At 39.2% G+C, this 27,595-nt stretch overlaps 2 protein-coding genes across 3 annotated transcripts in view; one reads left to right on the top strand and one right to left on the bottom strand.

Moving 5' to 3' along the window:
* The window catches only part of IRAG1 (inositol 1,4,5-triphosphate receptor associated 1), a 152,985-nt gene extending 152,092 nt beyond the window's left edge, over positions 1-893 (bottom strand). The window contains exon 1 of the mRNA XM_054969988.1: positions 674-893. Within this exon, the coding sequence (XP_054825963.1) occupies positions 674-893 (220 nt within the window). The remainder of the gene's footprint in view (positions 1-673) is intronic.
* Positions 805-27,595, top strand: CTR9 (CTR9 homolog, Paf1/RNA polymerase II complex component). 2 transcript variants are annotated; one of them, XM_054971703.1, is made up of 25 exons: positions 805-936; positions 1,759-1,857; positions 2,345-2,584; positions 5,727-5,844; positions 6,666-6,755; positions 8,731-8,879; positions 9,914-10,021; positions 10,476-10,583; positions 10,687-10,923; positions 11,740-11,829; positions 11,937-12,065; positions 12,175-12,358; positions 13,935-14,023; positions 14,496-14,681; positions 14,908-14,995; positions 15,083-15,231; positions 16,894-17,010; positions 17,120-17,265; positions 18,246-18,317; positions 21,118-21,253; positions 21,910-22,053; positions 24,265-24,419; positions 25,179-25,275; positions 25,724-25,836; positions 26,484-27,595. In XM_054971703.1, the coding sequence occupies exons 1-25, from the start codon at positions 892-894 to the stop codon at positions 26,890-26,892; spliced, it is 3,498 nt and encodes a 1,165-aa protein (XP_054827678.1). In that variant the 5' UTR covers positions 805-891; the 3' UTR covers positions 26,893-27,595. The 2 variants fall into 2 exon arrangements, with proteins under 2 accessions (XP_054827678.1, XP_054827677.1); XM_054971702.1 differs by having other exon boundaries at positions 26,481-27,595.

Raw genomic sequence — 27,595 nt, 5'->3', positions numbered from 1 at the left:
GAAAGCCTCACCACCACTCCAGCCATGGCTGGCAGAAATTTTACAGGCCTATCTAAAATGTTACCCTATTGGTCAGGTGCTGTTATGGGAGGACAGAAAGTTAGGAGAGAAAATCCAGCAACTTTTTTTGTTTGTTTTGAGGTGGAGGGTTTTGGCATCTGCCCTGAGCCTGCTGGTGCAGGGAGGGCAGAATACAAATCGAATAAAATAAATAAAATTAAATTAAAAAACGTACACGTCCCTGAGGGGCAGCACTGGCTCCAGTAACTTTGTAACATCCATATATTTGTTGTTGCTTTATATTGGTCTGAATACTGTCCTAGAAAAGTAATATGTTTTTTCTTAAAAAGACTGTGCAGAGCCTTTTTTTTAAAAGTCGCTTTCTGTCAGCAACTGAAGGCTTGCTAACCTCCAGGTAGGACTCGCTGGTCTCCCGGAATATTAGCTGATCTTCAGACTACAGAGATCGGTTCCCCTGGAAAAAAGGACAACTTCATTCAGAAGGCAAACTCCACGGCATCCCATAGATTCTTGGTGAAATCTCTCCCCAAACTCCCTCCCCAAACCTTCCTTCCCCAGGCACAACCCCCACATCTCCAAGAGTTTCCCAGGCAGGAGTTAGCATCCCCAAGGCAGAAGCGCTTCTCATTGTGTCTATCTGCGGAGCTCCTACTAGTCGTTGTGGGCCGTTGCCTGCAGGAAGCACACCGAGGCCACCTTATAGGCGGGATTTCTTGCAGGCCAGTCCTCCTACAAGCACTTCCGAGGTCGAAGCTATGAAGCGGCTGCGCGGATCGGCGGGGCTGTTGCTGAGAGGGCTGCGCGGCGGTGCGGCGTCCTCCGAAGTTGCTCGGCTGAAACGGCTGGCGCGGCGGCACAGCCACCTGCATCATGTCCCGGGGCTCGATCGAGATCCCCCTCCGGGATACCGACGAGGTGAGTGACTGGGCGCATCGGAGAACCGCCAAGGTGCTGGGAGTTTTAATCGATCCCTGCGCTTCCCTTTTTTCTGTTTGTAGCTCTCGAGGGATCCGAGTAGGTTGCGATGGGAAGGAGGGAGGCGGCTTCTTCTTTCCCCCGCTCGCCTTTCCCCTGAGGAGTGTGGCGAGAATCTGGCCAACAGGGCGAGCATCGGCCGAGTGTTCACTAGCACCAAATAAACTATTTGTTCTTTTACTTTGTATCTGTCGTTAGCCGAAAGGCTACTCCTCTCTTCATCAGTCTGAGACGAGAAGAATAAACGCTCTTGTGGGTTAACTAATAACCCCTTCTTTCCCCGTATGAATTGTGTACGTACAAACCTGGGTAATATTGATGTTCTTTTGACAATCTATACTTATTTCTCTTTCTGACCCCATAGTAAGTGGGGTGCAAGCTTGCTTTGAATAAGGAACTAATACAGTGACTTATGTACTTCACATGAGACAAAAAATACAACATGGAAAGAGGTCTATATAGGAGAGCACCTTTATCTTGAATATGGTTCTTCATGTGGGATGAATACACGTGTGGTGTTTTTCTACAAGTTTCTGAGCAGGGAGTACTCTTGTGTGAAGTGTTCATAAACTACAGCATTACAAAATCCCATTCCTTAAACATTTCAGCCAAAGGCAACAACACTTTAAAGATTCTTAAGAGTAAATAGTTTGTTACAGATGTACTGTAAGATGCATAACTGCTAGTATAGTGGGAATTTTAGTAGCTCATTGCCTATGGTGGGTCATGAAAATATAAATAATCAATATGCAATTTTTTTAGGTCATTGAACTTGATTTTGATCAGTTACCGGAGGGGGATGAAGTTATAAGTATTCTTAAACAGGAACATACTCAGCTGCACATATGGATTGCTTTAGCGGTCAGTATCTTCTTAACATTTCATTGTACAGTTTATGGTATTTCATTTCTAAGGGAGACTAATAACTCAGTCTTCTGCATGTTTACTTGTGGGGGGGGAAGCCCTACTGAGTTCAAAGGAGGGACTTCCAGATAAGTGTGCATAGGATTGCAGAGTTAATCTTGAAATGAGAATATGGGCTGTTACGGAACAACTGTTTGAGTTTATGTTTGGGGGTCTTTTTCTCTCATTTTTGGAATTACTGTGCTATTGCTGTGTTTCCCTCATACTTCCTTGAGTTGCTGTGACCTTATACAAATGCCTGTTTGTGAATCTTTTACATGAGTGGAGCTATGACCTCGCTGGAGGAAGGATATTCATGTCTGCAAAGAACCACCTACTCATAGCACTGTCTTCCACTTGAGCTGTTCCTTGTGCACAGCGTGGGGGGATCTTCTGTGGTACAAAAATTGCAGTGAAATAATATTCAGTGGTATCATTTTTGTAGTTGGAATATTACAAACAAGGCAAAACAGAAGATTTTGTGAAACTGCTCGAGGCTGCTCGTATAGATGGAAACCTGGATTATAGAGACCATGAAAAAGATCAAATGACTTGCCTAGACACTTTGGCAGCTTACTATGTACAGCAGGCGCGAAAGGAAAAGAATAAAGACAACAAGAAGGAACTTATTACACAAGCTACCCTACTGTACACCATGGCTGACAAAATAATCATGTATGATCAGGTAAGAACAATTTATGAAAACATCTTAGTTTGTATACACACACTGCAGAATTGTAGTACCAATAAATCCAGCTGTGGAACTGAAGCAATATCTTGAGTTCCCAACATGGTTGCAGACTGGCCAGTGGAAATTTGTTTAGCTGGGCAGATTAAAAAAATGTTTCAGCAGTACCTGACACCACAGTGTCGGTTTTATTCTCTTTTGTTTTTCCACCAGTGTATTTTTTCTTAATTGCCCCTCTTCTGTCCTGCTCTTGGGCTTCCTCTCTGTGGCTGGCTCTTTCTCCTATGTCAGCCATTTTGTGGTTACGCCTATCACACAGTGTCCGAATTTCAAATTTATTTATTTATTTACATTATTTATAGTCTTCCTTTCTCACTGAGACTCAAGGTAGATTACACAGTGTGAGTTCGTGTGGTCAGTTTCAAGGACATTTCAATAAACAACGTAATAGGGTCTATAAATGTAAATTTGCAAGGATGTAAAACCAGCAGAAATGTAGTTGAGAGTTGGAGAAATGCTGAAACAGCAGAAGCAATTCTAAGAATATGTTAAACAACCTAGAATTACCTGGTAGGATCATACACAAAGCGACCGATAGCAATCAGTAGTACATAGTAGTAAAATCGATGCCCCTATCCCTCTACTGATATATCCCTCTGAGACCTTCCCTAAAGTACAGCCCGCCTATCTGAGTCAAAAAGCCCTCTTAAATAACTCAGTTTTGCATTGTTTGTGGAAAGTCAGGAGAGTTGGACCTTTCCTGATCTCTTCAAGTAGGCTGTTCCATAAAGTAGGGGCCACCACAGAAGAAGCACATGTATGGGCAGCTGTTGATTTTGTCCATGTGCAAGGTGGCACCTGAAGAAGGCCCTGATCAGATGAGCGAAGCTGCTATGGTGGAACATAGGGAGAGAGGCAGATAAGTAGATATGCCAGACCAAGGTAATAAAGAGCTGGGTATGTGATAGCCAGTACCTTGAATTGAGCTTGGTAACTGATATGTAGCCTGCAGAGTGACTGCAGAATGGGAGTAATCTCAAAAATTTTGGGGATCCCTGTAATATCTTCATTTTAGCATGCATTATATTTTTTAAAAAGCCGATTCTTCCTTTTTAGGAAATGAGAAGTATGTAGAGGAGGCTAGCAAAACAGCTGTGCTCACAGAACAATCTCCTGAGTGGGTATATGGGGGAATCCAGGGTTGGATAACACATGCTGAATCATGCCATGAGATTTGCTTAGCTTTCTCCCTTTACTTCAACCTGCTGTGTTGTTTGTACAGCTGATCCATAAACAGAAACTGTTAGATCTTTGACAGACAGAGAACTTTTGTGCAGTTATTAGTCAAGCATCATTTTTTCTGATCTGCTGGAGGCACATGGCTAGTTCCTTTAGTTATTTTTTATTATTTTTTAAAATTTCTGACATACAGATCACCTAAAATCTCTTAAGTGCTGTACAAAAACTTGCAGTTTTTAAAATAGGCCCTGCCCACAGGCTTACAATCAAATTCAACACGGCTCAGTGTTGGATCCTAATCGCTTTCTTCTGGCAGAAGCTAATTGTTCCTTACCTTTCCCAACTGCTCCATATAACCCCCTAGAAGACTGTATTGGGGACTCACTGTAAGGGACCATCATGGGCAAGAAAGCCTTGCGGGACAAGGAACAGCAGTGAAGAGGGAATTGGGTGAGATTAATTGGGCAGAGATTAATCTGCCCTGAGCCCGCTTGCGGGGAGGGTGGAATATAAATACAATTAAATAGATAAATAAATAATTCTCCTTCCTCTTATGCCAGCTAGAAGCTGGTAGGATCAAACCCACATTAGGGAAGTAAAAGAAGGGAAGTAGGATCTGTTAAGAAATGCCAGGGGAAAGGGAGATGCTTGGATATAGTAGAATCAGGTGTCAAGTAGCATGGTCTTCTATGGAAAAGGGATGCAGCCAAGATAATTTTAAATTTAACTGAGAGATTGGTCTTTTTAGAATAAAGATTCTGAGGAGGAACATATATAGATAGGCCATGGAGTAGAGCTGTAAAATTTTTGGAAATTTTAAAGTCATGGGGGAAAGAACAGAAATTTTGGGAAAAATTGAAATATATACAATCCTCACTTATAAAACCTAAATTACTTTTACTGATTGAACAACATAAAATGCGTCATTTATAACTTAGTTAGCATATAAAATTGTACTATTTGGTATATTTATGTAGTTTAAAAGTAATAAAAAGTATAAGTATTTTCTATAAGAAAAATTGCAAGTATACTCAGTACTTGAGAAGAGTTGCCAGCTGTAGCATGCTATGCAACCATAGCACATGTAGCTTTAATTTTGAGAAAATAAGAATTAAAAGTAGTAAACAAATTCTGTAGTAAACAAAATAAAGTGTATTATTTGGACCGAAACTTTGTATATTTGGATATTCATTTATAACATTGAAATCATTGAACTCATTAATAATATTTCAATAAATGCTTTATACAATTTTAATTGTCAAAATTATTTGGTTATGGAAAGCACCATCAAGTCATAGCACACTTATGGCAACCCCTGTTGGGGTTTTCAAAGGCAAGGGTATAGTAGAGGTGGTTTTCCATTGCCTGCCTCTGCAACTTTGGTCTTTATTGGAGGTCTCCCATCCAATTACTAACCAAGGCTGACCCTGGTTAGCTTTCGAGATCTGATGATATTATATTTGCCTGGACCAGCCAGTTTAGGGGAAATATCATTTGCATTTAAGCAAAAATAATTCTTGCAAATGTATATGGCAATGGTGTACGATTTATTTCACTGCTTTCCCGAATTTCCCCAATTTTGTCCATTGGAAAAATCGAAAAAGTTCTCAGACTTTTGAGTTGGAAACACTTGGAAAAAAGTACTCAGGAAAAAAGGGGCGGAACCCCCCCCCCTTCCTTTCACATGTATACCATAGAGATATTTGGAAAACAAAAGCTTATAAAGTAATGAACTGGAGAATGTGTGGATTTGCTATTGCGGTTGCGCCTAGTCTGTTGTAAGAAGTCAGAATACACAAATTTACCATGAATCATTAGAGTCAGGAAGAGCAACAACTAGCCATTGTCTTCAACCTTTTCTTCAAAGTTTAAGGAAACTTGCATTTCTTTCTCACTTTAGAATCACTTACTGGGAAGAGCCTGCTTCTGTCTTCTGGAGGGTGATAAGATGGATCAAGCTGACGCACAATTTCACTTTGTGCTAAACCAGTCTCCAAATAATATTCCAGCCCTGCTTGGTAAGAACGCTATGAAATATTTTGGACCTTCCCCTCCTCTGTTTGCAGCACTTAAGTCATATAAAGGTCTAGAGGTTAGGCCCATCATCAAAAGCACTCTTTTAATACTGTCCTGTGTGTACTAGCAAGTGCACAGACATTCTCAGTGGCTTCCACATACCTTGGTAAGAATCTTTCTCCCACTGCAGACTTGTCAGAGTCCAAAAGTGAGCACTTATTGTAGCACATACCTATCTGTATTGGCCATCTGGGCTTAAAGTTGAGTTGGCAAAGAATAGGGAAATACCAGTGATATTTTTTGGGGACACATTATTCTGCAAAATAAAGCATCATTTTGCACTCATTCAAATTTCTGAATCATTCTGTATATGCTAATGCAGCAGGGGATAGCTCCATCCCAGTTCTAATTTGTTTATTTTTACACTCAGGCTTCTGAGTGTACACTCCAGTGGGTTGCTGTTAAATTATGGCAGAAGTCCAAGGAGTAGAACTTTAGGAGTAAGAAGAGAGTTCTTCCCTGTTTTCCCAATGATACTGTGGTGAAAGAGAAACCTATAGATTAAGTTTTGATCCAAAGAGCTATCTAAGGGGGAGGACTCAGATCAGTTGCAAAATCTGCCCAAATCAGATTTCACAATCATCCCTAGCTGTAACCATCTTTCATGTTGTTATAATCACCCATGCACATCTGATACTTCTCCCTTTTCGCAGTTCCTGGAGAACTTTTCTAACCTCCAGAAAACTTTTTTAGATAGTCTAGAGAGTAAAAGAGCATGGTAGAAAGTAGATTTTTCTCAAACTATATTGTTTGTATTGAATAGGTAAAGCTTGCATTTCATTCAACAAGAAAGATTATAGAGGAGCTCTTGCCTACTACAAAAAGGCACTTCGAACCAACCCAGGCTGTCCAGGTAAGAAACAAAACGATCTATTTAATTAAAGATGGTTTTGGTTCATTGAGGTTGAGAACAATGTATTTAATTTCAACTATTAGCATATTTTATAAATTGAAATATAAATTGAAATATAAATATTTGCTCCCAAGGCAAATCTATGATCCATCTCATAAACTTAAAAATGATAACTGTTGCATATTGGTCCTGTGATACTGGCAATGTTGTCCATGATGTAGTGGTTAAGAGCAACAGGACTCTAATCTGGAGACCCGGGTTTGATTCCCCAGTCCTCCACTTGAAGCCAGCTGGTTGACCTTGGGTCAGTCACAGCTTCTTGGAGCTCTGTCAGCCCCACCTGCTTCACAGGGTGATTGTCATGAGGATAATAATAACACACTTTGTAAACCACTCTGCATGGGTGTTAAGTTGTCCTGAAGGGCAGTATATAAAACAGTTGTTGTTGTTGTTAAAATTGGAATATTTTCATAAAAGTCAGCTTAGTGCCATTGGATGAACATTTGTTGAAGAAAAAGTACATACAAAGGTTGTTGTGGGTTTTCCGGGCTGTATTGCCGTGGTCTTGGCAATTGTAGTTCCTGACTTACATACAAACATTAGAAATATGCATCTGTAGAACCAGAAGTTAGCCTGAAAACATGAAGATGGGCAGACTATTTGTTCATGTAGTCCAATAGTAAATTCTTTGGCAGCAGATCCACAGACAGGGGTGTTTCCCTGCTATTGAAGATTGTTTTCAGTAGCACTGCATCCTGGGACCTTCCACACACAAAATGTGTTCTGCCCCTTACCTACATGATTCTCATCTGTCTTCAGAAGGCACCATTGTTCTCTATGCTGTGGAATCCCTGAATCTTGAGTAGATATTTTATGTATTGGTAGTGTATATTTTGGAAGTCCTTGCTGGTAGTGGGAACCATTTTTTTCTTCATTTTATTTCTTGAAGAAGCATAAAAACATTTGTAAGTACCTTGGTTTTAATCAATTCCAATATTTCTTGATGGGTGAGTTCATAGAGTGTTGGTTTCAGCTAGAACTTTGTATTTCACTGTTTCAAGGGTGATATTCTTTCATTTAAGAAAAAAATTAGCAGCCATCATGGCTGTAGAAAAAACCTGAAAACATGTTGATGATAATTCATTGATTTTTTTAGTAACCAGGAGGATTTCCTGGATGTACAGGGGTTGAACTAGATGGCCCTTGGGGTCCTTCCAGCTCTATGTTTCTAGTTGTCATAGAAAATACCTGAGCACTTTGCACAACTCCTTGCCTTCCCCATTGCCTGTTCCTACAGCTCATTCATTCCTAAGCCTCCTATTTTTAACTCTACTCCATTCCTCTCCTCCTTGCTACAAATGTCCATGCTCGTAGAAATAGTTTCTAAGCACAGTAATTGTAATTTGAAGTCAGCAATGCCCTTTTATTCTTTCTGACATTAAAATGCTGTTTATGCTACTGGACATCACGATGTCTTGAGAAGATAGGAATAATGTGTGAGTGTAAGCATTTGGACAGCGAATGTTATGAACTATTGCAAAGCATAAACATTAAAGGCTAATCATACAGATCATCTCTACCAGTATGTGCTGAAGTGGCAACATAGTGCCTTCTGGTGGCTCCAATTCCTGCGAGAGTATGCAGAATGATGATTGCAAGTACTTGGATTTTTTCCATAGCCTCTGTGATATTGTGAAATAGACTTCTGGAGAATGTTAGAAGATCAACATACCTTCCGCAGGGCTTTTGACTCATAAGATTGACTAGTGTTTAAAACTCTGGGTAGTGCTTGAATTCTTTTTGCTGGTTATTTTCTTATATTTTTGCAACATACTGTTTTTGTTGTCACCGACCGTACATCCCAGAGAAAGGTAGCTTTATAAATGAATGAATTACAAGATGTACACGTTACTTTGAGGATGGTGAAAGCATTTAAATCTTGGGAATTGTTTGCTTCCCCCACCCCACCCCTTAGCTGAGGTTCGACTGGGCATGGGCCACTGCTTTGTAAAACTGAACAAACTGGAAAAAGCTCGCCTGGCATTCAGCAGGGCGCTGGAGCTCAATTCCAAATGTGTGGGAGCTTTAGTTGGATTGGCTGTTCTGGAACTCAATAACAAAGAGGTAGGTTTGCTTTATCCTCAGTCTAGTAGAAATAAGTCTCTTATGCTGTCATGAAAATTAAGCCAGTTGAAACAAAAACATCACTATTTCCAGTTTTTACAAACAAAATACAGTTTTCTCTGCTCTTAAGAATGTATAAACCCTAAAGATAGCCTTAAAATGCACCAGGGTAGTAAAACGTGTGGCCTGTTGGCCATTTCGATATTACTAGTGATTTCTCTGCCTGATGTACAGTACCCCCCCCCCCCACACACACACACGCACAACGTTTAGAATGGAGAGAGCGTTTGTTGGGCATATCTCACATGTCTTGATTTTTTTTAAAGGAAAAAAACCTTCATATAAAGAATAAAAGGCCTATAAGTCAATATTTTCCCCTGCTATAGAGTCCTCTTAGTGGATTTTTTTCTGTTTTGTAGTCCTAGCCCCTCACCTGGAAGTCATTAATCTCCATGGCCTCAGTGTGCCACAATGTTACTAACACTATCTGCCAGCATTTTAGAGACTACCCACAAGACCCTTGTGGTGCTTGGCTTCTATACTCGCTTGGCTTCTATACTCCTGAGTTACTTTAACTTCAAGCACGATATTCTAATTGGTACAGAGCCTGAATGTTGCAGGATGAGACTTACTGATTTGTTTTTTGGAAATGTGTTTAAAAGGCCTAAGAAAGGTCTTCACTGACTCTTGTGCTGCTGTCTTTGGCTCCTGCCAAAATTCTCTTAGCTAATTTTGTAATGTTTTTGTGCTTAGTAGTTATTATCCCTTTAATGCTCTGTATTGGTAATCTCGGTAATCCCCAGGTCATGCCTTAGATGCAGGCCTTTATCCTTTTTACCAATAGGGAACTAGGCTTAGACAGTGGTTGATACATGGTTGGCTGGAATGGGAAGCCCGTGGAACTACTTACTAATGAAATTACATGATTTTTAAAAAAAAAGAATAGCTGTAGAAATGAATAATAAATGAATGATTACTGAATTCTACAAATTGCAGTATAAGAAAAAAGAAACATCTATCAATATTTTTCTCAGGCCGATTCCATCAAGAATGGTGTTCAGCTGCTCTCAAGAGCCTACACAATTGATCCTAGTAACCCAATGGTGCTAAACCACTTGGCAAATCATTTCTTCTTCAAAAAGGTAAGACAACTGTAGAATGTTTGATTTATATCGTTAGTTGAACATCTTCAAATGTTTCTTAACAAATCAGGCTTTACATTGGGATGTGCTTCATAATATTGGTGGCAGTGCCAAGTGCACATGAATTTCAGGAGCATGTTCACCTTGAGGAGCATTACACTTGTAGGTTTTTTTTAAAAAGAAGCAATCCATGAGTGGCGTGTGCCACATTCATATAGAGAAAGCGGTGTGTAAACCAGAAGCTGCTATAGTTTCCACAATCATTTTTCGATGTGAGTGCCGACAGGCCTATGCTTGACGATGCTTGTACATAACAAATTTGATACTGGAACCACATGTGCAGGCCATTCTTTCAGTCTACCCAGAATTCATTTTCCAAGTTTTAAATGTCAAAGACCATGATTTTAGAGTTTTACCACAAAAAATGCTTATGACAACTATCTTCTTTATGCAGGATTACGGTAAAGTCCAGCACTTGGCTCTCCACGCTTTTCATAATACTGAGGTTGAAGCAATGCAGGCAGAGAGTTGCTACCAATTAGCCAGGTCTTTTCACGTTCAGGTATAGTGCTTTTCAAAAGTAGGTCTTCTTACTTGCTATCTTTCTTTTTGAAGTAAGTTTTCAAGCTGCATATATTCTAACTTCTTTCTCCCCTTTAAATTAGGAAGATTATGATCAAGCTTTTCAGTACTACTATCAAGCCACTCAGTTTGCTTCTTCCTCTTTTGTGCTACCGTTCTTTGGACTGGGTCAAATGTACATTTACCGGGGAGACAGAGAGAATGCTTCACAATGTTTTGAAAAAGTTCTGAAAGCCTACCCTAACAATTATGAGACTATGAAAATTCTTGGATCTCTCTATGCAGCTTCAGAAGATCAAGACAAACGAGATATTGCCAAGGTACAATACACTTCTTTAGATTTTCATTGCTGTTTAATTGTATTTGATATGTGTTAGCACTTCATTTTTATGGGTATATTTGAAACCCTCTGAAATTAAGCTGGTGTTAACAACTAACTGTAACAGACATCAGTTTTCTACCCAGTAAACAGAGAGGAAGACATTCTCAGTTAAGTATCTAAAAGTGGAATCATACCATAGCTGCAGTAATCATTGGTGTGCAAGCTGTTGTCATCAAAATACTCATAATGAAATGAAATGTTTCCATCTTCAGTCAGTGTCCACTATTTAAAATGAATAATCTAGCAAATGCTTGCTCATTTTTTAATTTAGCTGGACTTTAATTTAGCTTAACCAATATTGACAGAACATGTTTGCACTGTGTGTGTACATGTGTTTTTAATAACCCTAAGTTAAGTTTTATATATTAGTAAACCATTGGCTTTTATCATTGAAAGTGATCTTTGTTGAGTAAGGAACACTGGATGCTTTGGTTCACAGTTTTGGAATGCTAAATTATGTACTGTTGTTCCTATTCTTCAGGATGCAAGTTTTAAGACACCACAAATGTTGAAAATCATGATTTTGGCAAATGCTTTGCCTAGTCTGATGCAACAATTTTTCATTAAGATGTTTTTATGGCTTTAAATAGTGGTATTTAATGTTACTACATCCGAAAATTATTAGCTTTGTGAAATTGGTATAATTGACTGGGATTGGAAACATTCAGTTTTGTTGAAAAATCTAAAGTCTATTTTTTGTCTTTGGTCTATTTAAGAATACACTTAATACATAAATAATATTTCTGTTTTACAGGGTCATTTGAAGAAGGTCACAGAACAGTACCCTGATGATGTAGAAGCATGGATTGAGCTTGCACAAATCTTAGAGCAGACAGATATACAGGTAGAAATAAGAAGAATAAAGTACACTCACTTTAAACTACATAATTATTAGACTTGAACCTCTGATGTCTCTCCACTCTCTTCAATATTCCTCTATAAATTTCTCAGGGTGCACTCTCCGCTTATGGTACAGCAACACGAATCCTTCAGGAGAAAGTGCAAGCTGATGTCCCTCCTGAGATTTTGAACAATGTGGGTGCTCTCCACTTCAGACTTGGAAATTTAGGGGAAGCAAAGGTATGGATTCTGCTGTCAACATGTGTGCAATAATTACTTCTTGAACTTACAAGAATGTTGTATTCTTAAAGATGTACCCTTTGTTCTCTTTCCCTTTTTTTGCCTTTAGAAATATTTCTTGGCGTCTCTGGATCGTGCTAAAGCAGAAGCAGAGCATGATGAGCATTACTACAATGCTATCTCAGTGACTACATCCTACAACCTTGCCAGATTGTACGAAGCAATGTGTGAATTCCATGAAGCAGAAAAATTGTACAAGAACATCCTAAGAGAACATCCTAATTATGTTGATTGTAAGAATCTTTGGTGCAATTCTTTTTTAAACTGCCTGATATTGTGGGTGCTTCCCCACAAGGACATATTTGTTTGAAGAGTGTATGTATATCTTTTAAACCTGTCTGTTCTTTTGTCTAATGTTCAATTTGTGTGAAGTGGTTTGGCTATGTCCCTCATCAGAAGTAATTTTTCCTTTAATTTTCTCTGTGGTTCATCCAGCTAGGAGACCACTGAGAAGTGACCTCTTTTGCTGGTACAGTCAAACCATACCAATGTAAGTGGCCATTGTATGTATAACAAAGAGATGAAGTAGTGACAAACTTCTTGTGTGTATAGATAGTGAAGGACCAGGGCAAAAACTGGAAAAATGGAGAGAACCTTCCCCCATTTCCCCAAGGCCTTTTTCAGTTTTTCCAACAGAGAAAAAAGGAGTTTTGGAAGCTCAAAAAAATGTATTTTGGAGTGAATGAAATGGTTTAAATGCAAAGTTTAATTGTGTGGTATGACAAATTTGTCTGCAGTTAATATGATACAATGTGTATGATAATACATATTTGAAGAGTTTGATATTTTCAAAGATAAAAATTTTAACTCTTCAGCTATATTGCTAGTCATAACAGGCTTTTTTTACTACAAGATCCATGTATTTTTCTGTATTCATTTGTTCTAAAAATGAAGGTAAGTGTACTAAGGCAGCCTAGGATGCAGAATTGGCCATATTCATCATTCTGTGTTGGATCCAGTTTGTTTTCTGCTGATGGAAGGCAATTCTGTCAGTGGAACAGAATGTTCCTGCCTCTCCCCTGTCCTCTACAGCCCATTGATCTGCCTGAAATGCTGTTCCTCGGGGACAGGGGCTCTTACGAATGGCATGAGAGGCAAATTGGGTTTTGCAGCAGGAAATGGAAACCAGCAGAAATTACACCTACAATTATGCAGAAAATTTAGTCTGGTTCGCACCTTCTGCCTGTAGAAGGCATTTATATTTTTAATTTTTTTAAATATTCCAAAAAGTGCAATTTTATGTGCAAACTATGGACATAAATGATGCATCTCATATTGTTAAAGCTTAATATAAGTCTGTTTCATAGGAAAGTAATTGCTGCATATGGGGAGAGATTCTCCACCCAACCATGGCCTGAAAAATTTCTGAAACTTTGTATCTTTAACTAGGAAGTTTATAAAACTTATCAAATGTTTGGTAATACTTCTGTAATGCCTTTGTTGCAAGGAATGCAAGGGCAGAACAATCCTTTTCTTTGGATTTCAGTTCAATGCCACTAAAGGAGCTTTCATAGTACAGTAGCCTAGTATTACATCAAGTCAGTGCAGTGGTGTGAATTTGCTTTGCTGCCATGTAATTTAAGAATAGCATACAGGCGACTAGTGTAATATCAAGCTCTTTCTCTGCTTTTACATCTCAGCCTCACAACAACTTTATAACAGGCAGCTGTTAATTACATTTGAAATAACCCACTCTTGCCTGATATCCTTAGTCAGTTGTGCAGTAGATATGCCTAATCCTGCACTTAGTGGCATGCTAGTTTAATAAACAGGGTCTTTGATAATTACAATGTATTTTCTTGTATTCAGGCTATTTGCGTTTAGGAGCAATGGCTCGGGATAAGGGAAACTTTTATGAAGCTTCTGACTGGTTTAAGGAAGCACTTCAAATCAATCAGGTTTGTAAGAATTTTGTGTCTTTGGTAGTTAGTGTTATTGTTTGTAAAAATCCTAAAGTTTCTTTGGGGAGCTTTCAGATCTTTACATAGATGAGAATAGTGAGTAGAAAGTAAACGATTTAATGTATTTCAGTTCCCATATTGTACTAGAAATTACAAATTACCTTTCTGTGTGAGCAGAGGGGAGTATTCGGGGAAACCTTTTTGACAGCTATTTGACACCTCTGTTCAGAAGAGAGCTGCTGGAGTCAACAGTATCAGAAAGTTCTGTAAACTTTTAAGAGAACTTTCAGTAGTAAACTAGTAAAATGTTTTCTCTAAGTTATTCTTAAAATATCTTCTGAACTGATGTGTACCCTAATCTTAGGAGCTGAGCAGCGTTGGGGTGGGAAGCCATAAATAAGCACAAACTCAACATAAACAGATGTAAACTTACTGGGGTATTGTCTGGGTCTCTTTTAATGTGTTTTAGGATCATCCAGATGCTTGGTCCTTAATTGGTAATCTTCATTTGGCTAAACAAGAGTGGGGTCCAGGACAGAAGAAATTTGAAAGAATATTGAAACAGCCATCGACCCAGAATGACACATACTCTATGCTGGCTCTGGGAAATGTTTGGTTACAGACTTTGCACCAGCCCACCAGAGACAGAGAGAAGGTAATTTATTTTATTTACTTCATATGTAGTTTGTATTTCTCATTCAGCCTCAAGGCAGATTACAATGCAAGACAGTGCAGCAAGAACAAAATAGCATGCACAACCAGGAGTTACTCTATAGTTATTGTAAGTGCTGTGCATGTTTGTACTGTGTTTTGTGGTCTTTTCAGGAACCATTGTCTAACTTCTTAAAGTTATAAATACCAATTTTTAATGTTTTTTATAGGAAAAGCGTCACCAGGATCGTGCGCTAGCCATCTACAAACAAGTACTCAGGAATGATCCAAAGAATTTATATGCTGCTAATGGCATAGGTGACTATTGGGTCTGAATGTTCTTCTAGATTCTGCAGTTTGGGTGGTAGAGCATATTCTGAAATGTCTCTGGCTTCTCCTTTTTAGGAGCTGTACTGGCACACAAAGGATATTTCCGTGAGGCTCGTGATGTTTTTGCCCAAGTGAGAGAAGCAACAGCAGACATCAGTGATGTGTGGCTCAATCTTGCTCACATTTATGTGGAACAGAAGCAGTACATCAGTGCTGTGCAGATGGTAACCCTTAAAAATAGACACTTGTACATGTGTCTGATAAAATCCAAAGTAAAGTTGCAAAAGCAAGAATGATTTTCCTGAAGAAAGGTTCTCTAAATCTTGTTAGTATGATAGTAGGTTATTAAATAAATGTATTATTTTGAAGGAAAAAGCAAGTTTTAAATGTAGTTTTTGCTATGATTTTTTTTCCTGGGAAGGGGAAAAAATTTCCCTCCCTGGGAAGCTTTTTTTCAGAACTGCCATGAAATTGTTTCCATACTATTTTGCTTCATGGTGCTAATAAGGAACAATCTGAATTACAAATGTGGGATAACAAATAGAACAACTATATAATAAAACAGTTGATGGAAGGAGGTTAAGAGAAACCTACACAAACTATAAAGGAGCTATATGGACTTTCCCTCTGCCATCCATGGTTTCAGGGGACTCACAGGAATACTGCTAATCTCAGTGTAAAGGTCTGAAGTAGGAGGGGAATGTCTGCAGAAATCCCCTCCTCACACAAACAGCAGGAAGGTCCTTACAATGACAGGAGATACATGTTGGATACAAGCCATTACACTTTTATTTTGACTGTGTTCAATGGAAATAAGGTAAAAGTAGTGACTTTTTACGGGGTGGTTTGCCATTGCCTTCCCCAGTCATCTACACTTTACCCCCAGGAAGTTGGGTACTCATTTTACCAACCTTGGAAGGATGGAAGGCTGAGTCAACCTTGAGCAAGCTACCTGAACCCAGCTTCTGCCAGGATTGAACTTAGGTTGTGAGCGGAGCTTGGACTGCAGTACTACAGCTTACCACTCTGTGCCACAGGGTGTTCAGTGGAAATATCCTTCCATTAACTTGTTCTTGTTTTCTCTTAGTCTTTCATTTATACTACCACAGTAACTAATAAGGACTGTTTGGCAAGAGCAGCTGGGACAAGGTCAGGCATGAATAAGGAAACCTGGGTTGAATCCTGAGGATCCATTCTGCTAATGGCATTTTTTTTCTTCTGGCACTAGGCGCCTTCCCATTTTGCAAGAGCTTCTTGCAATGGGCAAAGGTTCTTGTGCTGGCAAAAAGCATCACCATTAGCAGAACAAATCTTCCAAACTATTGAATGGCCAAGCATTGGACGTCTTCTTTTGATAGCTCAATGAATACATCAGAAGCTCAATGGATACATCAGAAGCATCAGTGAAGCCTTAAGAAGAAAAACTACCAAAGTTTCCAGTATTGTTAACATTGTCCTCAAAAAATGCACAAAATGTTAAGCTACTGATATCTGTATCACTTCTAAAAAAACATGAAATACTATAATTATTATCCAAATTTTCTACTGGTATGCTTTGTTTACAGTGGTATATGCAGAATGGAGGTAAAAATTAAAATTAAATACTGTTTGACTTTTTAAAAATTTATTTTATTTATTTATTTCAAATTTGTATTCCGCCCTCCCCGCAAGCAGGCTCAGGGCGGATACCAACATATTAAAAATACAATTAAAATACAATAAACAATTCATATTCATTAAAAACAACACATTTAAAACAAGATGGTGGACAGCCTTCACAGGGAGGGTTTTATATGAACTTTGCTGTTCATATTTAATTAAACTGGATGAGAATAATAGCATTGCACAGGAACTTAGTCTTCTTGTTTCATTGCTCTTTCTTGCAGTATGAAAACTGCCTCAGAAAATTCTATAAGCACCAGAACACAGAGGTACTATTGTATTTGGCCCGAGCTCTCTTCAAATGCGGCAAATTACAAGAATGCAAGCAAACATTGCTGAAGGTAAAACATTGTATTTGTTTTTACACTGGATGTGTTATAATACGACTTTTCATTGCTGGAGCTGTGCTGGTTGATACCTGTTTTAAAAATAAGTTTTTTGTGTTCTCAGGCTAGGCACGTGGCACCCAGTGATACGGTCCTTATGTTCAATGTGGCACTGGTGCTGCAGAGGCTAGCTACCTCTGTCCTGAAAGATGAAAAAAGTAACCTGAAAGAAGTACTTAATGCTGTGAAAGAACTAGAGCTAGCTCACCGGTAAGTAGCATTATTAACAAACGCTAGCTTTAAACAATCTTTGAAGCAATCCATCATATTATAGATTGGGATTGTAATTCTTACAAGGTAGCTTTTAGAGCCTTCTGTCAATAAGACACATGAGATGGAGGACAAAGCAGTAATGAACAGACTTTCCTTCCTCCCCATCCCAAGTAAACATAGAATCTGTGAGTGAGGGTGATTTAATGGCTTCCTCTAGTTGATGTCATTGATGATTCAGCTGAGCTGGTCAGATTCAGCAAAGCTGCAGTGGTGGGAATTCCCAGCAGAGCTAGGAATAGGCACTCAAAATTGCATCCATTTGTTCTAGTCTTCAGGTTTACTGTATTTCTTAACACACTGAAGAGCCATTTTTAGAAAGTAAGCCATTCAGAGCGCAGGAAAAAACTGTCTTAAGATGATGTCTATATTGTCTCTGCATTGAAAGCTTGCTTATTAGATGGTAACTTCTATTTTTACTTACCTTCTCATTAGATATACAGCCAATTGTTTTTCTCATCGCAGTGCCACTCTTTGTGCAATATTTATGGGTGTGAACCTGATGACCTGTGTCAAATATCTACCTTCTCTCCCAGTAGTTTCAGTTGCTTGAGATTTCCATTAAATAGTTGTTCAGCAGGTTTTGCAAGACTTTCCCCAGGCAGCTGTATGATTCAGTCATCCAAAAAATGGTGCCTTATGCCATCCAGATTTCTTGAACTCGGTGGCCTTTCATAGTGAACTTCGTTATAATCAGCAGGCTGCAAGTTCAGTACTTTGGAATATTTGGGGTGTGTGTGTTGAAAACCATACTTATATACATAAAACGTGTGTATAAAGGGTGCTTGTAGTATATGAGATACAGTCATAGAATAAAATAGAGAATTGGGTGTTTATTTTTAGTAGATTGCATTGACCTTGTTTTAAGGCTGAAATGCATCTGAAGTGTTTTCATCCTTCTATCTTTATTTTCCATTCAGATACTTCAGTTACCTAAGTAAAGTAGGAGATAAAATGAGATTTGATTTGGCTCTTGCTGCAACTGAAGCCAGGTAAAGTCAGTTCACTTGTAACCTGCTTAGTCAATGGCTAGAAGATTGGTTTAATTTATATAAATAAGCACATTAGCATAATGTATACTGCAGGATTTGGTTTTCTTTGGACGAGAGCATCCGTGCAGAATACACACAATCATCAGCTGAATCCATGCTATGGAAGTTACGTCTCTGTGTATCATTTTGGGTCCCACATACTCCCAAGCTGGTGTTCAACAATATTACACTGTGCCAGACAGCCAAGCGCCAGCACATGTGGTGTTGGAGAGTGTAGGGGTAGCTCCCTGTTGGCGAATGGGTGCTCTCTTTCTCCCGGCACCCTGATAATTCAGTGATGATGGTTAACTTCCATAATTCATGTGAGCAAGATCCAGGTCCACTAGTGCTTTAAAGACTATATTTCCAGAGCTTTTGAGAGTCAAAGCTTTCTTCGTCAGAGCTTTGACTCTTTGAAAGCTCATACTTTGGAATCTTGTTAGTCTTTAAGGTGCAACTGGAACCAGTTTTGCTTTTCTGCTACAGACCAACACAGCTACACGCCTTGAAACTATATTCATGTGAGCGACTTTCTGTTTTTCCAGAGATGCTATGTCATGCAGCTGTTGAAATTATTCCAGAGTTTAGCGTTAGAAGTTTGGTGAGCTGCAGTTCCTTTAAGCATATGCTTTAATGAAGAAATGTTTTCTTGTTTCTTCTTAAATGCCTGCCCTTGAATAGTTTAGGTGGGTAGCCATGTTGGTCAGCAGTAGAACAGCAGGATTTGAGTCCAGTGGCACCTTAAGAGACCAACAAGATTTTCAGAGCGTGAGCTTTGAAGAGTAAGAGCTCCTTTCTTCAGACACCTGTTTTCCACTCCATGTGGCTGAATGTGGTGCTTTCCTTAAAGAGTTTATTTTGAGGATAGGTGTCTGAAGAAGGGAACTCTGACTCTCGAAAGCTCACATTCTGAAAATCCTGTTGGTCTTAAAGGTGCCACTGGACCCAAATCCTGCTGCCCTTGAATAGCCAGAGTTTTTTTCCCCATCTGATTTTAAGTTGTTAAACAAATGTCAGCTTTAAACAGTTCTCCTTACTCAGCATTTTTCTTCAGGCAGTTTGAATAGTTGTGTAAGACTTAATGTGACAAATCTGAACAAATGTAACAGCTCTGAAAAAACATGTCTAGAGTGATGCGTGCAGTTTTGTTTTACTTCCTACTACTCAACAATTCACTGCCGTGTTTAAAAAGTGATGACTTATTATTTATTTAAAACATTTATTAACCACCTTTCTACCTTGCAGGAACTCAAGACAGCTTATAATATAAATAAAATAACACTATTGAAATTATTAAAAACAAAGTTAAAAAACACAGTTTAGGATTGCCAGTGCACATAAACCAAAGTTAATTAAGATCAGTCCTAAATAAAAATGTCTTCAGTTGCCTCCTGAAGATCAGCAGTAAGGGGGTCATGCACACTTATCTGGGGATTCTGTTACATAATTGCGTGACTTTTACCAAAAAGACTCTTTTCTCATGTACCCACTAGATGAGCTTCTTTAGCTGATCAGACAGTTAGGACACTGCAGTTGCCAGTGTAATTGCTGTAATATCAGGATCACATGATCCCAATAGCTAACCCCAATTAGCAGTCTATCTGCTGTATTCTGCACTAGCCGCAGCTTCTCAATGCTCTTCAAGGGTAGCCCGAAGTTGCATTCATTGCAGTAGTCCAGTCTAGACTTGTTTGCCCTCATCCAGCCCATTACTGACTCCAAGCACTTGTTCAGAAGAATATCCACAGCATCCTTGGAATTAAATGGAAAAGCAAAGCAAAGCTGGGTATCACCTACATATTGGTGATACTGCAGCCCAAACTTCCTGATGAGCTCTCTCTGTGGCTTCATATAAGTATTAGATAGCATGGGGGATAAGATCAAAGTTTGCTGAACTCCACAAGCCAAGGGGCAGAGCAGGAATCCTCCAGCACCGCCTTCTAAGACTGACCTCCCAGATAGGACTGAAACCACCATAATCTGGTACTCCCAGTGCCAAGCGACAGCTTAGCAGGATGCTATGGTCGATAGCATCAAAGGCCACTGCAGCAGGGTCACATTTCCCCTGCCTAGTTCTTGGTGCAGGTCATCAACCTAGGCAACCAGAGCAGTCTCTGTTCCAGACTGTGCCCTGAATCCAAATTGAAATGGGTCCAGAAACTTAGTCTCTTCCAAGAGCCCCTGGAGCTGGGAAGTGACCACAAACAGAGGATTGGAGACTGGCTGAAAGTTCTCCAGCATAGTAGGGTGCAGGGAGGGTGTTTTCAAAACAGCTGTAACCCCTGCCTCCTTGATCATAGATGGCAAAACTTCCACTGTCAAGGAAGCATTTACCACTCCCTTTATCCACTTGGCCAGTCCCTCTCTAGCAATTTTTATCAGCCAGGAAAGGCAAAGGTCAAGAGCATGGGTGGTAAGCCTTACCTTTCTAAGGATCTTGTCCGCTTCCTTGGGTTCCACAAGCTGATAGAAATCCATACAAAGTGGACAAATAGATACCAAAGAGATGTCATCTGAACATGTCAGACTAGACTCGTTAGCAGTGGAAACTCCTCCAAAAAACAAAATGGAGTCCTGGTTGTATGTGCAGTTTTCTCCTACATGTGCTTATCAAAAATATGACTCAGTCAATAGCATAAATTCATGTGTAGTTACTTGTAGCTTTCTAGTTTTACACTCTGCTCATGTCTTGACTGGTCATTTGGAAGCTTTAATATTTTGTTTCTGCTTCTGTCTGCAAATTTAACTCAATATTATATAGGCAATGTTCTGATCTGCTGAGCCAAGCTCAGTATCATGTGGCTCGGGCACGCAAGCAGGATGAAGAAGAACGGGAGCTACGAGCAAAACAAGAGCAAGAAAAAGAACTGCTGCGCCAGAAGTTGCTCAAAGAGCAGGTTTTTATTTTTTTTTTCTATGGTATTAGGGATGGGTTGCTGACATGCCACTCCTAATGCTAGGCTTCAGGCTGCCATATTACACTTAGTTCTGTGGATTTACATGCATGGATTTTGAAGGAATGGTTCACTTTTAAGCTTCTAGGTCATTTGGAAAGGTGCAAGTGTTCCACCAGAGCTCTTGCTGTCTATCCAGCAATACCTGACTTTCTTGGGTCTTTGTTATCATGCTGTGTGTAATGGGTTCTCCTCTTTATTTCATTGTTTTGGAGCAGTCCGTTCAAAGGCAATTAATGTACAACTGGATCTTTTCACCATGAAGAACCCCATCTAGATTTTCAACGATCCATTTTTTAAAGAAAACAGACTAGCATGTATTTTAGTGTGTTTTTATTGAAGGAACACAAGGCAGCATACACCTTCCTTCGTTTTTATCCTCATAGGAGTCCTATGAGGTCAGTTAGCCTGAGAGAGATTGACTGGTTCATTGTCACTCAGTATGCTTCATGGCAACTGTGATTTGAAGATGGATCTTTCCAGTTCTAGTTCAACACTCTAATACACCACAAAGTATTTGATGTGCCCTGCTAATTTTTTACTTTGAATATATACATCCACTATCCAGCATACCAATTAAGTTGCTTTTACTCTTCTAGGAAGAAAAACGCCTCAGAGAAATAGAAGAACAAAAGAAACTTTTGGAGCAGAGAGCACAGTATGTGGAGAAGACCAAGAATATTTTGATGTTCACTGGAGAAGTTGAAGGATCAAAAGAGAAAAAACGTGGTGGAGCTGGCAGGGTACAGAATAAAGATTTTAGATTTCTGTTCTCCCAGATTGTTCAAATGTGGTGTCAGGCTTTATCTAGTGATGAAGTCGTGGTATAAGCAGCGTAAAACCTATCATTAGGTTTTATCAGTATCAGTTGTAGGCACTGAAGTGACAGACTCATAAAATCAGTTGCTTAAAATTCACTTTGACTAAATTTTGCCATGTTATGAATATTCCACATTCTGTCCATATTTCTTAAAACTTTAAATGGAGAGTGAGAGTGAGCGTGTGTGATTTATTGGGCTTCTTTATTAAATAAAACCTTAGTCGAAAGGACAGGACATGCAGGTGCACACACTGATTTTTAACTTTTTTTTAGGGGAATTCTGTGTATATTGTACTGGAAGCTATTTGGGTACAGTCCTTTAATGCTTTCATTTCCTGTGTACTTTCCCCAATTTTTCCAAGTCTTAAAAGTTCTGATATTCCAAGCTGCAGTTTGTTGACAAGGGATAGGCATAGTTGTGAGTCAAAGAATCTTATTATTTCATTTTCTGAACCCAACCTCCTTTGAAGAATCATAGAATCATAGGGTTGGAAGGTATCTCTAGTCATCTAGTCCAGCTCCCCTGCACAATGCAGGAAATTCACAACTACCCCCCCCCCCACAACTGCCCCAGTGACTCCTGCTCCATGCTCAGAAGATGGCAAAACACCTCTACGATCTAGCCAAACTGGCCTGTGGAAAATTGCTACCTGACCCCCAAGGTGGCAATTGGCATTACCCTGGTATTGTAAGGAGGCCATGACAACTAAGCACTAATGTAACCCATTCTGACCCCTCTCTTATGATCTGCCCAGGTTCACAGAACCAGCATTGCTGTCACATGGCCATCTAGTCTCTGCTTAAAAACCTCCAAAGGAGAGCACACCACCTCCCGAGGAAGCCTCTTCCACTGAGGGACCACTCTGTCAGGAAATTCTCCTAATGTTTAGCTGAAAGCTCTTTTGATTTAATTTCAAGCTGTTGGTTCTGGTCTGACCTTCTGGGGCAGCAGAAAACAACTCTGTGCCATTCACTATATGACAGCCCGTCAAGTTCTTGAAGATGGTTATCATATCACTTCTCAGTCGTCTCATCTCCAGGCTAAACATTCCAAGGTCCTTCAACCTTTCTTCATAGGACTTGGTGTCCAGACTCCTCACCACCTTCATTGCCTTCCTCTGGACATGTTCCAGCTTGTCTATATCCTTCTTAAATTGTGGTGCCCCAAACCAAACACAATACTCTAGGTGAGGTTTAACCAGAGCAAAGTAGAGCGATACCATCACTTCTCGTGATCTGGACACTATGTTTCTGTTTGTACATCCCAAAACCGCATTTGCCTTTTTAGCTACCATCACTGCTGACTCACGTTCAGTGTAAGGTCTACTAAGACCCCTAGATCCTTTTTGCACATACTACTGCCAAGACAAGTTTACCCCATCCTATAATTACTCTTTTGATTTTTCCTTCCTAAACGCAGAATTTTCTCTGTTGAAATTCATTTTATTTGTTTTAGCCCAGTTTTCCAGCCTGTCAAGATCATCCTGTATCTTTACTCTGTCTGACTGTATTTGCTACCCCTCCCAATTTAGTATAATCTGCAAATGATACTGCAAAGAGCTAGTATCTTTCTATGTACCACTGTTTTGGATCTTAAAGTGGTGGTTTCCAGTTACTTTCTACATCGTGGAACTGAGTTTTACATTGCCAACACAGTCCTCTGAGTAGTCCATATAACTATTCCCATCACCCTACCTGTTTAGTGGGTCTGATGGAACTACTGTTCTCCACCAGATTTTTTTAAACCTTACTTGTTTATCTATACCCAGTTCTGTCTGTGTGTCAACAGAGTTGCCTAGATGGTGACCACATACTTAAATGCAGCTTCTTGGAGTCATAAGTGAGAGCTGGATATCAGTCTCCTCAATTACATCTTTATAAGGCATGACTTCTCAGGGTAAAATTGTTATCCTTTCTCAGTAGACATTTGCAGTCAGAAGAACTTCGGAATAATGTGCTCCCCAATTTAGTTTTATGAGACCTGGTAATGGACCTCCTTAGGCATTAAGTTTACATCTGTTTCTTCAATTGGCACATATTCTGAAATGGAAAACATCTAGCTTCTGAAACTTGTTCAGTGTTTTGTGTAATATTTTAACAAATGATTGGAGTGTGGATTTTCATTTTATAACAGCGTTCCAGAAAAGCAGGGGAATTTGATGAATTTGTCAACGATGACAGTGATGAAGATATGCCAGTTTCTAGGAAAAAAAAGAGGAGGAAAGGCAGTGGCAGTGAACAAGAGGGTGAAGAAGAGGAAGGAGAAAAGAAGAAGAAGAAGAGGAGAAGGTCAGTGCATAGTTCTGTGATGGTAAAGCCACTTTGGCTGGGATTCAAACAACTTCAGAGTTTCCAGGAGTAGAGTAGACCTGAGCATTCCTCTTCTGTAAGTAGCCGTAACCACTGCCTGATGTGTAACATTCAGGAGAGCTTGGGAGAAGTTTTTGATAGAAGTCAAATAGCTTGGGCAACGGGAAATATAAGGAAGTCTTTGTATATGTTTATGGAACACTTTTTGCACATTTCTGTATGCCTAAAGAATGCTTGGATCCTAGCTTATGGTATTTGATACATCATACTTGACATAACTGCATTCCAAATATGGCTTGGTGTCTGCTTTGGTGAGTAAATGGGTCTATGTTCCTTATGTATACAAAGCATAAGGATGATTTCCTGAGTTTTGGGGAAAATACATCAGGCAGTGGTTTATAGTGTGTATTAATTTTGTTTGCTAATGTTAGTGTGGAAATGTTTGTTAAGATATATTTTAACTAATTAGCTTAAATATTGTGTTTCTGCTGCAGCATGAGCCAAATCACGCAGCACTTGGTTTACCACAAAAATAACCTTAAATAATAGATAAATAGTTACTTCTGCTTCTTAGTGGAACTAGTTGCTTCATCTCAAGAATTGTTAAAGGAATTTCTCATATGCAAGAGATTATTTCTTGCTGCCTAACAAAATATTTCATTTGCAGAAATTTGAATAGAATGCTGTAATTATAGGATTCTCTTTGAGTTGTTCTGTGTATGTGGTTTTTTCCCTAAGACCTCAAAAGACAGATGATGGTAGTGATGATGATGAAAATGAGACTGCCCCCAGGCCTAAAAAACGTCGCCCAGCCAAGACAGAGAAGAGAAGAAATGTAAGTATTTTTTTTTATTTTGATGTCTTAGTTTGGGCAACAGATTTGGACCAAAGGCCATGAGATTAATTGTGCTATAGGTATCAGAAATATTAGGATTGGATCCTACTACTTTCTGTTGATCAAAGCATACTTTACAAGCTGTAGAAATGTGCAGGCACCAGTGGATATAATGGTATCCAATCTGTAGTTTACTGAAAGTTCATACTTTTTCTAACTTCTATGGTTTCTGAAGCAGCAAGTGTTTGAAACATAATGATTTTGGATTACTTTTTTGTGTGTTTCACTCTGGTGTGTTTTTAACAGAAGAAGTAAATTGTCTAAAAAGAACAGCCATCTAGGTGCTAGTGTTTACTACTTCACAGTGAGAGAATACATAAACTTCACAAAGGAGCTGAAAATCCAGTTTTCTGTACTATTTCTATAGCACTATTTTTTCCCTTTACAGTTTAAGCCAGAACGCCTGCCTCCTTCAATGAAGGGGAAAATCAAATCTAAAGCCATAATTTCATCAAGTGACGACTCCTCTGATGAAGATAAACTCAAAATTGCTGATGATGGGTATGGACCATTGTTTTGCTATAAATTTACTCTTCCTCATCTGTTACCTGCACAGAAAATGTACTTTTCCACTTAATGGATATGAAAGACATACGATTATGATCAATATACGATCTCCTTCAATATGAATGAACATTATTGAAGCCCCACACCTGAGCAACAGAAACCTTGTTCAAATGTGCCTCTAAGATTCTTAAATTTCTGCACATCTGCAGGAACCTTTTTAAAAAGGAAAGCTGAGGTTTGCAGGAAGCTGCATTCTGCACCCAGGATCACATTCTGAGAATGTATCAACCCTACAAAATTGCAGTTTGTATTATGGTATTTAGAGTTTTTGCAAAATGTAGTAAACTCTTTTTTAAAATAATATTTCAGTGTTTATGGATGGATAATCAAATGTTGTGGGGCTTCTGTATCCTCCATTGTTCCTTGTCCTGCATGATGAGCAAAAATCGCTGAGTAAATTATGCAGAGTATCAGGAAAGTTTGGGTTTGATTACATATCATGACTCAGATGTCACAGAATGTTAACTCTTCTTGATCTTATTAGTATTATTTTAGAATTTTTGATTTTTGAATACACACTGCCTTGATTATAATGTTACATTTGGGATATTTTTATTGGTGCATTATCTTCTCTCCAGCAGAAATGCCAGAAACAGCAATAGTGATTCAGATGAAGCAGAGCAGCCACGTAACAAAAGCATTATGTCGGACAGTGATTCAGACCACAGCAATAAGTCTGGCAGTGTGGGGGGCAGTCCCAGGCGATCTAGTGCCCGCCCTTCTGATGAAGACTCGGACAGTGATGGGTCAGCAAGGAAGAGGAGGCGGTCAGATTCCGAACAGTCTGACAATGAGTCTGTGCAGTCAAGGAGAAGCCATTCAGGTGGTTCTGAAAATGAATCTCGCCCAGCTTCTCGCAGTGTTGATTCTGACAGAGATTCAGATAGAGCATCTGATAATGAGGCCTCAGGTAACGAGTCTGAGGCTGAGGCATCCAACAATGAAGGATCTGACCGAGGCTCATATGGTGGATCAGATGACAGTGACTAGATTGTAGCCCTGTGGTTTATGAACTGCTTTGTAGATATATTTTGGTTTGACATAGATTGCTGGGGAGATGAGGATGTCTGTCTTTTATATTTGAAAACTGTGATTACAAACATGCAAAACAATGTTTTGGGGGGGAATTTTTAAATGGCTTTTTTCTACAGAGCTGTACACTAGCTAGATCCTAGTATTCCTCTGAGCACATGCTTTGTACTTAAGTTCTGTTGTCACTGGAATTAGATATACTTTAGAGGAAGTTTACGCTGACAGGGCATACAAAAGATCTGAAGATGAAGGCCCAGTTATGGTTAAGTTATCCTTGCTTAAGGCCCTCTGAAATGGCACATAATCATGGTTAGAATGCCTTGTTATGCTGGTTAGAATGCCATGTTATGCTGTCTTTCCTTGTCTGATCAAAAATGTGTTGTACATTTTTAAAAAATGGAAGTGGGAAAATTGGTAGAACTGCAGGGATATTTCAAATGGTATAAAGAATGTTTGGCTTTACAGAGCTGTAACTCTGGCTATTTAGTTCTTGTAAATTATATTTTTGTTCTTTTAAAGTACATTTGTGGTGTAGTAAAAATAAAGCTTAAAAAATAATGCTACAAAATCTCTTCAGATTTGAGAAAATGTAGAAAACTAGAGTCCTTCTTGGAATGAAAACACTGCCTGTGGCATCTAATAAAAGCTGTTGCTACCATCA

This window comes from Eublepharis macularius, chromosome 2, assembly GCF_028583425.1.
Source record: "Eublepharis macularius isolate TG4126 chromosome 2, MPM_Emac_v1.0, whole genome shotgun sequence".
Taxonomy (NCBI): Eukaryota; Metazoa; Chordata; class Lepidosauria; order Squamata; family Eublepharidae; genus Eublepharis; species Eublepharis macularius.
Note: the sequence above shows the minus strand (reverse complement) of the source record. Positions and strands in the feature narration are given on the sequence as shown.

What these genes read in the sequence shown, in the direction of transcription:
- CTR9 (XM_054971702.1), top strand. Translation starts at nt 892, where the DNA reads ATGTCCCGGGGCTCGATCGAGATCCCCCTCCGGGATACCGACGAG. An exon ending in CCACCAGAGACAGAGAGAAG is followed by an intron (nt 14,682 to 14,907) that starts GTAATTTATTTT and finishes TGTTTTTTATAG; the next exon opens with GAAAAGCGTCACCAGGATCG. An exon ending in CTTGCTGCAACTGAAGCCAG is followed by an intron (nt 18,318 to 21,117) that starts GTAAAGTCAGTT and finishes AATATTATATAG; the next exon opens with GCAATGTTCTGATCTGCTGA.